Here is a 16,405-nt window from a genome sequence, read left to right on the forward strand (position 1 = left end):
CTACATGCTGAAAAGAACAGCTAAAGGGAAGAAAGCCATTTTATTGGAAACAAAGATAAGCCAACAAAAGAAATCCATCGATCAACAGAGGAATCAATCATGGTAGAGGTTAATGACTGCAGCGCAAATAGTTCGACTAGAAATCAAGGCAAACAGGATATTCCTCTGGTAAAGGCTCCAAGGATTCCAGTTCTTCGATTCCATTCTCAACCAGTAACACAGTAGCCAGTCCCCAGGTAATGTGTACATCCAGATGACAATGCATTAGCCAAGCTCCTGCACCATATATCAGCAGCCATCATTAGTAATTTCTCAACTATGACATCACTGTGGATAAACTTGAAAGTAGAAATCATTGCTGTCTCATCCTCTCCAATATGGTTTTCTGTTTAGAGCGGGTCAACCTTTATATATATATATATATATATATATATATATATATATATATATATATATATATATATATATATATATATATATATATATATATATATATATACTAAGTCACACGGACTCGGCTATAAGGTCGACACATCCGCGTCGACACGCCCCGACACGGGGCGGACTCAGCTATAAGGTCGACACGCCCCGACACGGGGCGGACACGGTCAATCAAGTGTCGGACTCGGTCAACGCACCGGGGCCGAGTCTGTCCATATTTTGGACTCGATCAACTTTGACTGAGTCTATTTTTGTCCATTTTTAAGAGCAAAAGACGTATAAAAACTAAAAAAAATTGATCTCTCTCTCTCTCTCTCTCTCTATATATATATATATATATATATAGTCGTGTCCCCGTGTCCAAAATTTTTGAAATTGCTCTGCACCCGTGTTGCACCCGTACCCGCATTCATACCCATGTGACATAGTATATATATATATATATATATATATATATATATATATTCACTAGAATATGAGAACTAATGTGTGAATCGTGATTTTCATCGATTTTTTGTTCTTTTCTCTTGAATGCAACTGCATAGATGTGATCTACATGCTTGGTTTTATAAGAACCCGCTCTTAATTCATCTGATTCTGATGCATAAACAAGAGATTTTTTTTAAGGCTTTAAAATCAATGGCTCACAATCTTCATAAATATTCAAGCATTCAAAAATCGTATTTTTTTCATCGAAAATACATGATCCAATGGTTGATTCCTAGCAAATTTACATTGCCAAGCACATCCACGTGGTTGGATTTGCAAAAAAAGTGTTGAAAATGCCTAGATTTCTAGTTTTCATTCTAGTGACTATATATATATATATGTGGAAAATATTTGGTACTAATGAAGGTAAGGAACTAATGAGTTAGAAATCATATGGGCAAGTTGTATCAACTCAATCTAACCACATAGATGTGTTTAGTATGGATTGCTTGCTAAGAATCAAGCCTTGGATCTTGCATTTCTGATGTAAAAACATGATCTTTTGAGTTATGAAATTTTGGCACATTGTGGGCCATTGATTTTTGAAACCCTTTAAAAACCTAATTGTGTCACAATCACCTAATTCAAAACAAGTTTCCTACTAAACAAACCATGTAGATCACATCCAAAATTTTTTGAAGAAAAGAGTAATTTCTAATTATTAGTTCCTTACCTTCATTATTTGCCAATATTTCCCCATATATATATAGTATCTGTTTCTTGGAAACAGTAGCTCACGAGGTTGGTAGGAAAACTGTGCATGTCTGGTGGTCAGTGTGTGTGTGTTCACTCACCAGGATTATTGGCCACAAATCGTATAACAGACCAACCATTGACTGGAACACCAACCGTGCTGCGGAGGGGTGGGTCTACAAAGTTAAACTTTGCTGTGTCGGTGGCTGGATTGAAATTTCCGAATCCTTCTGCTAGTACATAGAACTGGTATCCATGTATGTGCATTGGATGATTCTCAGCTGCAAATATGTTGGTGTCTTGGAACACAATCTGCACCACAGATCCAAACTTGATCGGCTTCACCTTGGTTCCCGGAATTGGCTGCCAAAGGTTTCTACTCACGTTCATGGCTGTGTAGTTAAACACTACAGGTGGTGTGGCTGGGAAATCCCTTGTAAAAACTCCATTAATTCCTTTGACATGAGCCTCAAGGATGGATATTGTGCTAGGAAGATTGAAGGATGCGTTATTCATGCTGGCTGTGAACCTTGTGTTGTTTGGACCACCACAGTTGCTGTTTGGAGGGCAGTTAATCAGCCCGAGGCCAACAGTGAAGAAGAGGTTTTCATCAACAGTCATGGGGACCTTAGCAGGGTGCTCAGCTGAATTAAGGCTGCGGAGTTTGGTAGTGAAGGCGGTAGCCGTGTTGGTGTCATTGTAAGCAGGCAAGGCTGGCATGACTGGCGCAGTTGTTTCTGGGATGCCTTGGTACTGTAAGATGGCTGTGGTGGTAGTGTTATCAAAGGGTACACCTTGGGCACTGGCATAGGCCCGTGCAGCAATGTAGTAGCGGCCGGGGGCTTGGTTTGCAGTGACAAGAACATCAGTAGTTTGACCAGGTGCTATCATCATCACATTCGTCTGGAATGGTTTGGTGTAGGCGTCAATGCCGACTACTGTCATGTCATGTGAGGCAATGCTGACAAAGAGCTCTGTGTTCATGCCTCCATTTATGATCCGGAGCAAGTAGATCTTTCCACTCTCAACAGGAATGACAGTTGTATCTAGTATTTTGTCAATGATCCATGCAATATGCAACAAATCAGTCTAATTAATCATATTATCTCAGATGCTAAGAAGGTAGATGATGGAGAAAAAAAATCAATTTGTTAATGCACCTGCACTTGAGCATGGATACAGATCTCCAGGTTGTCCATTTATTGTGAAGGCATCTGAGATGTTTGGAGCTGCTCCGGTAATTGCTGCTTGAGTGACAACTTGAATTGGGTCCCTGTTCCACCATTCCCCTGTTTGTTTCCATAATAATGATAGCAACTCGATTAGCAGTTGCATTAGTGCAATGCTTTATATGTTTAGAACTTTCAGCTGTTTGATGACCATGATGATGATGGATATAGATTGATGGCGGCCTGTTATATCAGTGGTGTTTAGGGCTGCATACAAGAGCAGCCTGGGCTGGTCTCGAGCTTGATCCAAGCTTGAACAGCCTTGTTTAAGCTCAACTGAGCCATCTTGAGCGAGACTCGGTTTGGCTCGAGTTGACTGAATTCATTAAACATTTTTTGAAATGTATGTTAAGGGTGCAGGATTTGGTTATAAGGCGAGCCTCCTTAGGACATGCTTTTTTTTTAATACTTTCTACACGACATAAGATATCTATATACTGATATAAGTATGTCAGGCTGATTATCCCTGATCAAGCTTGGCTTGTTATCATACACCGAGCCTGGGCTTGTGCTTGAGCATGGCTCATTTATGATTCATCGAGCCCGACACGGCTTGAGCTTACCCGGCCTTTTGTGCAGCCCTTGGCCTTTGTGCTTTCCTTGTACTAATGGTCCATCTTCGATATGGCTATCATCACATAGCATAATGGTCATCATGAGGGTAGGAAATGAGATGTTTGGTACCTATCACAATGGGGATTTCTCTGTGAGGCTCCTTGAAAGGGTAGGGCACACCAGCTTTTGGGCGAATGATGAGTGCTCCAAACACGGTTGCTCTGAGCCAAGAGCTATGGGCATGCCACCACAAGGTGCCCTCCTCACCTTGAATTGTGAACCTGTAGGTGTAGCTACCTCCTGGCTTGATTGGACACTGTGTCACAAACTCTGGCCCGTCTGCCCATGCTGTCCTGAATTGGCTGATACCATGCCTACAAAGCCAAAAGTAGAAGTTTAAATGTTTTACAGAAGAGAATATAGATGCATATGAAGTTGTAATGAAATCATTGATGCATGCTCTACGTGACCATATGCATGTTTTTTGTTGTCACATGGACACGCCATTTGGCTCTATGTTTGGTGGCATGACACGATAAGGGACATGGCACGTGATACACCCATGACGTACCTGACAGATACTTTCAATAAAGAACATACTTCTAGATATTGACATAATCCAAGCTTCAATATATCTGTTAAAAAATTCGGGTTTAACTCATCTTCCCACATGAAATGGGGAAAGTGACATGCTCCTCCTCTTAAATAGCAAGGCTTACATGTTGATAAAGGAAATAATTTAAAAATCAAGCCCGTTCACAAATTTTGTGTGGCCGTGTTTTTGGAGCTCATAAAAAAGCCAAAACAGATTTTTGGCAGATGATTGATACATATAATACACATGTCCTCACACCTTTGTTGGGACCTTTATTTTGAGACGCAACGTGGGGTCATGCAAGCGTTTTCCAAATAGCACACAGCATTTTTGGTGGCATACACAATTCAATTCGATTAGGCATCAATGGCCAAAACCAATTAATTAATTTTGCAAACTCACCAATGGAGGGTGACGTTGTATTTGGACTTGTTGATTGCATTGATGACCAGGGTGTCACCGTTTCTCACTTGTATGGTAGGGCCTGGATCAAGGTTGTTAAATGCGATGAGGCGAAGCGAGGCGTTGAGCCTGCGCTTCACCTCTGAGGCGCTCACAACACTGACTTGCAGTTCTTGCTGTTTTGGTTAATATAAATGGATGTCTAAACACATGGGTCCTTTGTTTAAATACCACTTTTCTGAAATCTATTGACTTAACATGTTTCAACTGTTTGGGGTGTGGCCTTTCATATAATAAAAGTTACCTGAATAATCAGATTTCTTTTTTTATATTTACCTTAGGCGCATCACTGCAACGCCTCAATACCTTCAGCGTGCGCTTCGCCTTAGAAGCGTATGCTTCAGGTACTGAGGCGTATGCCTCTCACAACACTGGCCTGGATACTGACCATTCACAGTGATGATCTCGCGGGTGTTGCACAGCCTCTTCACTGGCGTTGCTTGCACCTGCTCATCTCCATCCCCAGCACAGCACTTGGTTAGTTAGCATTCCCACAAACAGAGAGAGAGAGAGAGAGAGAAATGCTATACAATGAATTCATAAGTGTGAACTTCTTGTGCTTGTAGTTGGGATAAGGCCTCATGATGCTGAGGTTGATGAAAATGATGGTGGTGGTGGTGGTGGTGATGGGCTTCTTGTGCTAGGACTGGAGTGTAATGCAAAACTAAGCATTGAAGCACAAACACTAAGCTGCACAAGAAAATCAAGGACAATCTTGTGTTGACAGGCATCATTGCCATGTTTGGCATGCAGAAAGAACTGAAGTGAGGGTGATAGCTGTATGAAAGGACAACCCCATCATTATATACACAACCAAATGATGAGAAAGAGGACTGGGTTGTTTTGGAGTTGGCAGATTAGGTTTTGATTGTTAAGGATCTAGCCATCTTTTTCTTCAGGAGACCTAAAAATTCCCTGAAGGTTTGTTGACCCACCCTCTCCCCTCCAAATCTTGAGTAGGTTTCTTTTCTGTTTGACCTAGTGCTTTCTTAGCAAGTATTACATTCTAAAGTTTCAAAGCTGTAATTCAGATGAAGGCTCCAATGTGGCTCGAGTCAGCGTTTGTTCTAACTCACCTAGTGTCTAGGTTAAGCTCAGAACTCTCTCTCTCTCTCTCTCTCTCTATATATATATATATATATATATATATATATGTGTGTGTGTGTGTGTGTGTGTGTGTGTGTGTGTCATTCATTTAGTCGGGTTTGGGACCTGATTAAAATGGATCAGTGCACTCACAAATGGATCAAGTCACAGAACTTTGCAAAAGATTCTGCACCTTTGTGAGTGTTTGTCGTAGAATGTCTCCCCCTCCAAGAAATTGGTGTTTTTTCACATAACAAAATGTTTTGGGATTCCTTTGACTCTTTACCACCAATTCTACATTTAATAGTTGTTCAAGTAAAAATACTTGGCCCTGTCAAATACCTAACATTTGGTGGAGAAAGCTTCTCCTTCTAAATATAATTTTGAGTTGTGACCCCAAGGTTTGAGGCAGAGACGGCGCCATTTTATAATCTTCCATAAGAGAAGGTCCAAACTTTCCATATTTGCAAGTTTGATCCAGTGTTCATAGTTCATACCACTTAAGAATGTAAACGGTTCAGATTCAGATTGGATGCGGCCAATACCATATTCAACTAATAGGATGTTGACTAAAAGAATTTGAATTCAGATTCGGATTCAGTTGGTGAAAAGCTCATACCAGATCCATTTTTTTTTACATGTGAACAGATTCAGATATCCCTCAATTGGTGGCAAAAAACCAAAACTGTATCCATATTCGATTATAATCGGATATGATTTTAGCTTACCAAATGCAACTAAACAAAATTCAATTCATTAACATCCCTAATACCACTACTGTTTTTGTAGTGGTATAAAGAAAAATTTTATAGCTTAAGAAGCTTCTAGTGGCTTTTTTTTGCTTTAGAACTCTTCAAACTCTTACAAATTATATAACCTATACAGATTTGCTAGAATATTGAACCATTTTAATGAGGGTTCTGCTTATTTGGCTAAGCAGCAGATTATGATGTCCCAAGTTGAAGGGGGCGTCACCAGTTGGGAGCCCTGGGTGTGCATCCCTTGCCACAAGGCCGAAGCTAAGTGTAGTATATAGTGGGCAAGGGAGACCTAAGGTTTTATACCAACAAACGCCACAAAAAGAATACATGTCGATCAATTATATCTTTCAGAAAATAGAAAATCGATAGTTTTCTCACTATTTATCCAAAAAAGCTGAACATGAGAATGTCTTGCAAGTTCGTGAAAAGTGTTTTTTGTGATTTCGCAAAAAACAGGTTTTGGCCTTTTCCTTTTGCATTAGTAGCTCTAGAAGCCAATGCAGTTGTTGTGCTCAAATATCCAAAATATTAGATCTGCTGCTGTAATTTGCACATTTCATATCTTTTTTAACAAACTTGGACTAAGATGGTTGACGTTTGGTTGGAGCTGGTGGGGGCTTGTCTATGACTACTGACCCCATCAAAGGACACAGTAGATACTATCTTCCCCATGCGCATGTCCTTTTCTTCTTGAAGGGTATCTGTTTTTCAAGTTCCAACTCTCTTTGTTTTACCAACTTATCTTTTAAAACTGGTTGGGGTAATTCAAAGTTAAGATGTTGTGGAAAGATGGCAACAACCTAGCGATTCAAATGTCTTTGTAAAATACTTCATGTAATGATGTCATGAGAAGACCACTGCATGCATTTTCAATTTCTTGAAAACAAAGAAATTCATTTTCAAAGATTTAGCTCCACGACTGATGCTTTGGTAGTCTCACATATGGAACCTTATGTTGATCTATATAAGGAATTTAGAGTTTATCATTGGATCTCACAAGAGAATCTAATGATCCAGTGTAATAGCCCATTCAAAAAAAAATTGCGTCTGACTCGTGTCAGACACGTGCCCTGCACGTGTCGGACACGTGTCGGGGTTTGGTCCGTTGTGTCGGGCCCAAATCCAGGTCCAAACCGGACCCGAGCCTAACCCGGACCCGGGTTCTCGAAGCCTCGAGAACCTGCGTCTTTTAAAAGACGCAGGCGTCTCGGGCGAGGGTCCAAAACCCTCGCCCCTTCTCTCTCCTCACCCGTTCTCCTCTCGCTCCTCCCTGCGGCCACCGAGCGTCGGTGACTCGCCGCCGGCCACCTGTTCGCCTCCTCTCTTAGTCCGGCAGGCCTCCCCGACGACCAGCGATCCTCCCCTCTTCGTCCTCTGTGTCGCAGGATGTCGGCGATCGGTGCCGATGATGGCCTCTAAGCTCTGACGACCAGCGATTCTCCCCCCTTTGAGCTCCGGTGAGCCCCCGATCTCCTTTTTCTGCTCCCCATCGGTGATCGCAGTCGTCGGCCATTCCCCTCTTCGAGCCGACGTCGGCAACTTGCTGTCGGCCACCTTTTCTTCTTCTCTGTTGTGATGGATGATCTCTGAGCATCGGCGACTCCCTGTCCTCGACGCCTTTCCAGACTCGTTCCACCCGCGACCCCGTCGGCTGCGCCAGAACCCCTCCGACAGCCCCGTTGCTGCAATCTTCTGAGGTAAAACCCTCCCCTCCTTTTCTTCTCCTTTGTGAGGAGTTGGTCGACAGAGGGTTGAGCCCCCTGTCGTCACCTCTTGTCGGCAGAGGGTTACCCCCCCTGCCTTTTTGCAGTCGGTCGACAGGGGGGTTGAGCCCCCTGTCGTCGCCTCTTGTCGGCAGGGGGCTCCACCCCCTGTTGCTTTATTGTTTTTCGGCAGGGGTTTCGCCCCCTACCTCTTGGGGTCCTCTGTCAGGGGCTTTGCCTCCCTACCCAATCCTGTGTTCGGTAGGGGACAAGCCCTCTGCCTTCTTTTGTTTCCCGGCAGGGGGAAAGGCCCCTCTGTTGTTGCTCTTGTTTTTTGGCAGTGGGCTTCGCCCCCTGCTTTATGTTGTTGTCCTGGCAGCGGGCAGAGCCCCTCTGTTCTCCTGTTGTTTCTCGAAAGGGGGCAATGTCCCCCTGCCTTTGTGTTGCTTCTTGGCAGGGGGCTTTGCTCCCCTGCCTTCTTTTTTTTTTGCCGGTAGGGGGCAAGGCCTCTCTGCCTTCAGTCATTTTCCCTACAGGGGCGGAGCCCCCCTGCACCCTCTGTTGCTCCTCGACAGGGGGCTCTGTCTCCCTGCCTCCTGCGTTTTGTCGACAGGGGGCGAGGCTCCCTTATCTCCTTTGGTTTCCCAGCGGGGGTGAAGCCCCCCTATCTTCTTTATGCTTTCGAGTAGGAGGATTGCCCCCTACACTGTGTTTGTTCTCCGGCAAGGGGCTTTGCCACCTTGCCTTGTTCTTGCTACCGACAGCCCCTGCCTATTTCGTTTCCAACAGGGCGGTGCCCCTGTTCGAGATCCTGTTCTGACAGGGGGTGTTTCCCCCCGTCTTGTTGTGGCATGTCTCGTTGTGGCAGGTGTGGTAGGGAGCTTCTGCTCCCTCCCCTGCCTTTCTCTATGCTGGTAGACAGGGAGCTCCTGCCCCCTGCCTCTGCTGTTGTTGCCGAGCAGGGTTGAGGCCCCTGCCTCTAGCACTGCAGCCTGCGAGAGGCCTTGCAGCCTTTGTTGCTTCTCATTTACATTACGGCATATACTAATGTTCTAAGCTTTTCAGGTTGAACGGTGGATCCAGCTCGAGCTTGCGCTTGCCTACGCCACTGGCGTATGAGGACCCGCAACCCCTTAAGGTAGGAGATTCTTGCTTGAAAGAACAATGAACGGATAAATGCTAAAATAAGAAAAGATAACTAAAAGAGGATGATATATGTATACGTATAATATATATATGTATGTCTACCTTCAACGACGCGGTTTCGTGATCCTTGTACTCTTTACTTTCTCGCACTTTCCTTTTTGTTGCGGATGCGCTATATGTGCCTAGGCTTTTCATTCATGTCTTTACATTTCATGTTTTTTAACTGAAGGACGCGGTTTCGCGATTCTTGTCCTCTTTACTTTTTCGTACTTTACTTTCCTGTTGCCCCGCGCTTTGCGCCATAGCATTTACTTGTATGTCTTTTTACTCCAGGACATCCTGGTCCTCTTTTACGTTCCCACACTTTGCTTTCTGCATTTACTTTTATTGCCCCGCGCCTTATGGTCCCTGACCTTGCTACTTGCTTTACTTTTCGTACTTTACGTTCTTGTACTGTGATGATGGTTGTGCACTTACTTTCGTATGTGTTCGTCTTTACTTTGTTGCCGCACTTCATGCATATGCTTTGCTCGTGCATGTATTCTTATCTCTGTCGTATGCTCCCTTACTTGCTTACGCTTATCATTTAATCGAGGTGCAACCCCATGCCTCGTGAGTCATCCTTTACACTTGTTAGTCAGTTAGGATGTCATATCTCGTGAGTTGCTTACGTAGTTGTCTGCTTGTGTGTTTCGATGGTCGAGGTATGATTGCATACCTCGTGTGTAGCTCTAGCGTTCTACCCTCACGGTGTAGCTTCGCCCATCGAGTCTTACCCCTCGATTTACCATTGCATTAGTATGTGCACGGGTTTGCCATTTGTTAGCTTGCACTCCTTGAGTGCAGTTTTGAGTGTATAGTGTATATCGTTTCACTTGTCTTAAAAGCCATGACACACACTTATGCACTTCGGTTCTCCAAAGATAATGGTCTTAGGTGCAAACCTATTTTCAAAGATGTATGGTTTTGTAAATCAAAGATAGCGGCCGGATCTCCCAAATCGATGTATTTGGGAGAGGTGTGTTACAACCTCAGTTCATCTATCCGATACGACTTAGATAACCTTGTTTAGGAGCCTGTGCACGAGTAGGGCGGGGATCCTAGTGAGGTACTTGCGCCATCGCTAGATCGGCATTACATTACTTCTGATGCGAGACCTAGTTTCTAGGCTTTCTGGTTCAACCAAGATAGTAGTGCTTTCCTTCCTTCGTGGAGGTATTGTTGGATTCTTTCGAGGAATCCATGTTCCTCCTCTTGTAGTTGTGTCCTTAGTCACGTACGATATGTTTGGACTACGAAGAGTAGGACGAGAGGTCTGTAGTAACCTCTAAACATGTATTGACACATTAAACTATATCCTGTTATGTTGATTTTGCCTAATAGGCAGAATGCTTGCGATTGTCTAAGGACCTGAGCACGATAGGTTGGAACTTGAATGAGTTCATTGTGGACTTCTTGAAAGCAGATACGTTGAGGGATTTTCTGCGAGAGATCCTTGCCCCTCTCATCGTGGTTGTACTTTTGAACAGGTACGTTGCGTATTACGATGAGTGGGATGAGAGGTCTATGTCTACCTCGAACATGCGATGGCATGTGCTTGAGATCACAAGAGTGACATTTCTATCTTCACTATGGGTTGACCCCTCTCATCGTGGTCGTACTTTTGAACAGGTATGTTGCGTACTGCGGTGAGTAGGATGAGAGGTGTATGGTTGCCTCGAACGTGCAATGGCGTGTATAATTCACGTAAATGATAATCATGCGCCTTCACAGGAAAGATGTTCGATTGAGTTGAAAGACAAAAGCATGTAGAATGGGACGACGGTTAAGAAACCCTCTGTCGTGCTCATTCGGGACGGTTCATCAAGAGAGAGGATGGATGGTACAAAACTCCGATGGACAGTCATTAATGGCAATCTCAGGCAAAGATCTAACTTCCCTAGTCATCGAAGGTTAGGGGAAATCCTTCAGGTCACTTCTGCAGAAGTTCGAATGCACATCCATTGGGCCTTTGTTTGTCTTTGGGGATTTACTCTCTTGGTCATTGGCCGTCCCCTTAGGAGCGGACTCAGTTAGTCATTCGGGGTACAATAAAATACATAGCATAATGGACCCCCGAATCGATCTCGACTGTTTCTACGTTTTGCCTTATGCGTACCCACAACGGCCTGCTCATAATGAGACAAGATATAACTCACACACATGATTATGAGATACGCGTGTTGTGACATGAATTCTTGCTTGCTTGTTAGCTCGGTAGTTCGGTACGCTACTCGTTGAGCTATGTACGTATGTCGAGGCATTACTCTAGTTGGTTAAACTGCTTACGCAGTTCTTTGCTAAGTAATAACTACCTTCTCATACTAGTCAATTACTTATACTATTTACATTATGCTAGTTATTACATTTTGTGATATAATCGCTACCGTATGATTGCTTATCATGTGTAGCTTATGAATTGCTTGTGATGCAATAGCTTGTGCCTTACGATTAATGTTATTGTTTGCCGATAGACTGAGTCATCTAATGGTACTTGTATGTTTTGCGAGCATCGTTATGAATGTTCGTCTTATTCAGTTGCTTTGCTTGACTAGTGGATAGAGTTAGTTACTCTTCACCTATAGTATCTGTGGGATTGCTATAGTTGCTTGTTTAGCACTATGATCCTTACTGCTCTTGTATGTAGCTGTTTGCTTTACTAGAGCTTTGCTCACTCCACAGTACTTTTGTTAGATCTGCTAGTCTTGTTTTTCTTGCTTGATCTAGCGATTATCTTGCTTATTGCAACCCTTATTATTTCTTATCTTTTGCACACCTACTAGTCTGTTGTGAGACTGACCCATTCCATGGGTAGGTGGTGAACAGGTTGAGACAGCTTGCGATGGCACCATGACGTGATGCGTTCAAGGCAAGGCCCTTTCCTGATGTTGCGCTCCTGGGGACACTTTTGATAGATGTGGTATAAAGTTTCTTTGAAAGCATCTCTTCTGATTTGAATTCTGGATTTCTAAAACTGTATCACCAAAACGTGGTTCTTCCTTTCATTTCAATAAAATGTATATTCGAATTGCAAATTGGTTTATAAGGGGGAGATTGCATTTGTGTTGTAATGCGCCCAAAGTCTAGAGATTTGTTGTTTTAAACCTGATCTTCCGCTGAACTTCTGTTTCAAACTCTGATAAATGATTGATTTCAAAGCTTTCAACTTTTCTCATAAAAGGTTTCAAATCCACGATTTTGGGGCGTTATAGCTTTTGGTATCAGAGCCATAGGGAAAGTGGTAATCCTTGATCATCCGCCATCTGCATCGCACTGTGAGTATTATCTTTTTTAAATTATTCTGCATTTATTTTAATTAAAGAATGTGTTTCTGCTTAGATGTCGTTCCATGAACTGATCAAATCTATAGATGCATTAACTGGAGCGGTTGAGCAGTTCCAAGCGATGGTCCAGAGCTTGGATCATAAGGTTGATGGGTTGGGTTGCGAGATCACCAACCTAGGGCGGAGTGTCAGCCCTCATGTTTTGTCTAGTCCGATATGCCTTCGGAACCTCGTTGATTGTAATTTTTGCGAAAAGGTGGGTCATCCTACTGAAGTATGCCACTTTAAACAACATCACGATAAAAAGTTTGTCGAAGATAGTGCTGATAACAAGCGTCGACCTGCTAAAAGACATAAACAAGGTGGAGTAAATGAGCCATAACGATCGTTAAACCCAAAATGTTTGAGATGCAATCGTGTTCATCATGGACAGTCATGTCCTCGAGACTCTGATGGTTGTTTTTATTGTAGCAAAATGGGTCATTTTATCCGTGATTGTCGCATAAAGAAGGTCAATGACCTTCCGCGAGTGGGCGGTACACCCCAAACTCCTCAGCAACAACAATAAGAACAACTTAAGCAGTAACCTATGTCTACTCTCCTATGACAAAACACATAGAAAACATCGAATAGATACTTTGATAGTCTTAGTTTAAGACTTCTTGTGTGTTTTGTTACGTATTTTTGTTAAGTAAAAGCTTATCGATGGAATTACGTATGACTTTGGTGTCTCTGTGATCGTAATGATTATGATGCTTATGTATGTAAATGATATGTCACGCCTACAACTGATTAGTTTTTGGGTAGTTGATTTGTTACGCCTACAAATGATCAGTTTCGACTTGTTAGGTGGATGACCTATCATGCCTACAAATTTTAGTTTAGATCATTTAGATGTATGCCACCTCACGACTACAAAACAATTAGTTTTTTTATGATATATCACGCCTACATAATTGTGTTGAGGGTTGCATTATGATTGCTTGTGTGATTATATCATCCTTGTATAGCATGATTGATGAGTATCATGAATATTGGACTAAAATGTCTTGTAGATATGTGTGTGTGTTTCACGCTGAAGTGATCGAATGCGATGTGCTTTGAGGTAAGAATTGTGAATGCATATGATGGTGCAATGATCTGAATTGTCATATTTGCACATATAACTTGAATCCTATGAATTTATTGAATTATGTATGAGTTACGCATGTTGATGTTTAGTTAATTCATATTATATGTTATCTGTGTGTTTCTGTGTATAGAATTCATGCTTTGATTACGCATGCTTTGAGGTCTTTTTGAAGGATGCAATGTTTCTTGTAGCAATGAGGAGTTGCGTGGTGTAAAGCTTCTATGTGATGTGGTGGTCATGCCACCTGAATAGAATTATCGAGAGCATGCGATAAATGTTTATATTGAATATATGATTATGGTTCTTAGAACCTTGTTGGAAGAACATGTGATTTTGTGTTTTGCTTTGCCATGTGAAATGATACGATGCATATTGTTGGTATATGTGCTTATGCCCATATTGGTGGCTTTTGACCTTGAGTGCGGTCAATTATTTTGATCAATCGATTGTATTGATGCATGTATCACTGTGTATGGTACTTGTTGAGGATCTGATCTCCAATGGATTATCTGCGAGGGGGGTGTATGACCAAGATCAGGTGACCCGACTAGAGTGGTAGATTTTTGTGAGGATGTACACTGTCCAAGAGCGGGTAGCCGCAAAAACGGTGAACTATGAGGAAGTGTATGGTCCAAGACCAAGTATACCATCTAGGGCGGTAATTCCTCGTGAGGTCATACATTTTCCAGACCAGGTGATCCGGCGTGGATCTTGTTAATTATATTAGTGGTTGTCGACCCGGTGAACGTTCATTTGTGTTGATGCGGGTATCACAATGATTTTCATTGATTATGGCATCCGTTGAGGATTGGGTTCCCAAAAGATTCTCTATGATGGTAGGTATGACCAAGATCTGGTAATCCGGCTAGAGTGGTAGAATCTCTGTGAGGATATACACTGTCCAAGAGCGGGTAGTCGCGAAGACGGAGAACTGTGAGAAAGTGTATTGTCCAAGATCAGGTATACCATCTAGGGCGGTGATTCCTTGTGAGGTCATACGTTTTCCAGATCAGGAGGTCCGACGGGGAACTTGTGTGATTTTGATTTTCATGAAAGGTTATGGTGAATTGTGTTGATCTTCTGATATTGATTGATATAGCCAGTTATGAATCCATGAATCTGGCTTTCTGTTTTAGCATGATTATATGCCCAACTCAGATGTGCGAATTAGATCTTTATTGATTTTATATCGTGATTATGTTTTGGACCTTCTATGGAAGGGTGGGATTTTATGAGAAAGTATGACGCCTTAAATGAGTCATGATAGGTGGCAGTTGGCCGCATAAGGCCTTGAGAGATGAGAATAGATTAAGGTTGTTCATGGCGCAGAGTTTGTTGGAAATTGCGAGTGTGACACACGACGTCTTGATAATGATTTAGAGACCCCGTTCAAGGAACATAAACTAGAGCAATGTCTCATTTTGTCTCTTCATCCCTATCGAGTCAAGTAGAAGTTAATGAATAAATCTTTCCTAGGGTCTTCTACTAGACTCTTTTTCTTTGATGACTCATTGTGTCTCTTCATCCTTGAAGATAACGAATAAACATTCTTATAGTCTTCCACTAAACTCTTGCTAATGGCTCTGTATGAACTCTTGAGAAGACAAGTTATTAATGAATTCACACATACATTTTTTTTGACCGAGTTGTTGGCTTCGAACCTTTCTTAGGGACTCATGATGTGTTATCCTGATTCCTTCAGAAGCTTATGTGTCTAGGGGCTCGTGCGCGCACGTGCATCCTGATCTATACCTAGTTCCTTTAGGCGGCGGTCTAGGCAGATCACCTTCCTATGAAATTTCGAGGACGAAATTCTTTTAAGGGGGGTAGGATGTAATAGCCCGTTAAAAACAAACCGCGTCTGACTCATGTCAGACACGTGTCAGGGTTTGGTCCGCAGTGTCGGGCCCGGATCTGATTCCAAACCAGACCCGAGCCTAACCTGGGTTCTCGAGGCCTCGAGAACCAGCGTCTTTTAAAAGATGCAGGCATCTCGGGCGAGGGTCCAAAACCCTCGCCCCTTCTCTCTCCTGGCTCGTTCTCCTCTCGCTCCTCTCTGCGGCCACCGAGCACCAGCGACTCGCCGCCGGCCCCCTGTTCGCCTCCTCTCTTAGTCCAGCTAGCCTCCCCGATGACCAGCGATCCTCCCCTCTTCGTCCCCTATGTCGCAGGATGCCGACGACGGCCTCTGAGCTCCGACGACCAGCGATTCTCCCCCCTTCGAGCTCCAGTGAGCCCCCGATCTCCTTTTTCTGCTCTCGTCGGCGATCACAGTCGTCGGCCATTCCCCTCTTCGAGCTGACGTCGGCAACTCGCTGTCGGCCACCTTTTCTTCTTCTCTGTTGTGATCGACGATCTGTGAGCGTCGGTGACTCCCTGTCCTCGATGCCTTTCCAGACTCGTCGCCACTCGCGACCTCATCGGTTGCGCCAGAACCCCTCCGACGGCCCCGTTGCTGCGATCTTCTGAGGTAAAACCCTCCCCTCCTTTTCTTCTCCTTTGTGAGGAGTTGGTCGACAGGGGGCTGAGCCCCCTGTCGTCACCTCTTGTCGGCAGGGGGTTAACCCCCTGCCTTTTTGTAGTCGGTCGGCAGGGGGTTAAGCCCCTTGTCATCGCCTCTTGTCGGCAGGGGGCTCCACCCTATGTCGCTTTATTATTTTTCGGCAAAGGTTTTGCCCCCTACCTCTTGGGGTCCTCTGTTAGGGGGCTTTTCCTCCCTACCCCATCCTGTGTTCGGTAAAGGACAAACCCCCTGCCTTCTTTTGTTTCCTGGCAGGGGGTGAGCCCCCC

The 16,405-nt window shown here is 43.6% G+C and overlaps 1 protein-coding gene across 1 annotated transcript; it reads right to left on the reverse strand.

The window, feature by feature from the left end:
* Window positions 1-136: 136 nt before the first annotated feature.
* Window positions 137-15,900, reverse strand: LOC149821028 (laccase-3-like). Its single transcript, XM_089981882.1, has 9 exons — window positions 15,558-15,900; window positions 7,561-8,035; window positions 4,995-5,154; window positions 4,841-4,910; window positions 4,405-4,486; window positions 3,537-3,781; window positions 2,784-2,912; window positions 1,725-2,669; window positions 137-276 (listed from the first exon to the last, which is right to left on the reverse strand). Exons 1-9 carry the CDS (start codon window positions 15,898-15,900, stop codon window positions 137-139), a joined length of 2,589 nt encoding a protein of 862 aa, XP_089838008.1.
* Window positions 15,901-16,405: the final 505 nt, after the last annotated feature.

Source organism: Nuphar pumila, chromosome 12, assembly GCF_984573655.1.
Source record: "Nuphar pumila chromosome 12, dmNupPumi1.hap1.1, whole genome shotgun sequence".
In the NCBI taxonomy this organism is placed as follows: domain Eukaryota; kingdom Viridiplantae; phylum Streptophyta; class Magnoliopsida; order Nymphaeales; family Nymphaeaceae; genus Nuphar; species Nuphar pumila.

Excerpts from the sequence above, each read along its gene's own strand:
- LOC149821028 (XM_089981882.1), bottom strand. The coding sequence starts at position 15,900 with ATGGCCGACGACTGTGATCGCCGACGAGAGCAGAAAAAGGAGATCGGG. Across the intron at positions 5,155-7,560 it reads GAGGAGCGAGAGGAGAACGG|CTTAGTGTTTGTGCTTCAAT; the intron begins GTGAGGAGAGAG and ends TTTCTTGTGCAG. Across the intron at positions 277-1,724 it reads ATTTGTGGCCAATAATCCTG|GAGCTTGGCTAATGCATTGT; the intron begins GTGAGTGAACAC and ends TATATGGTGCAG.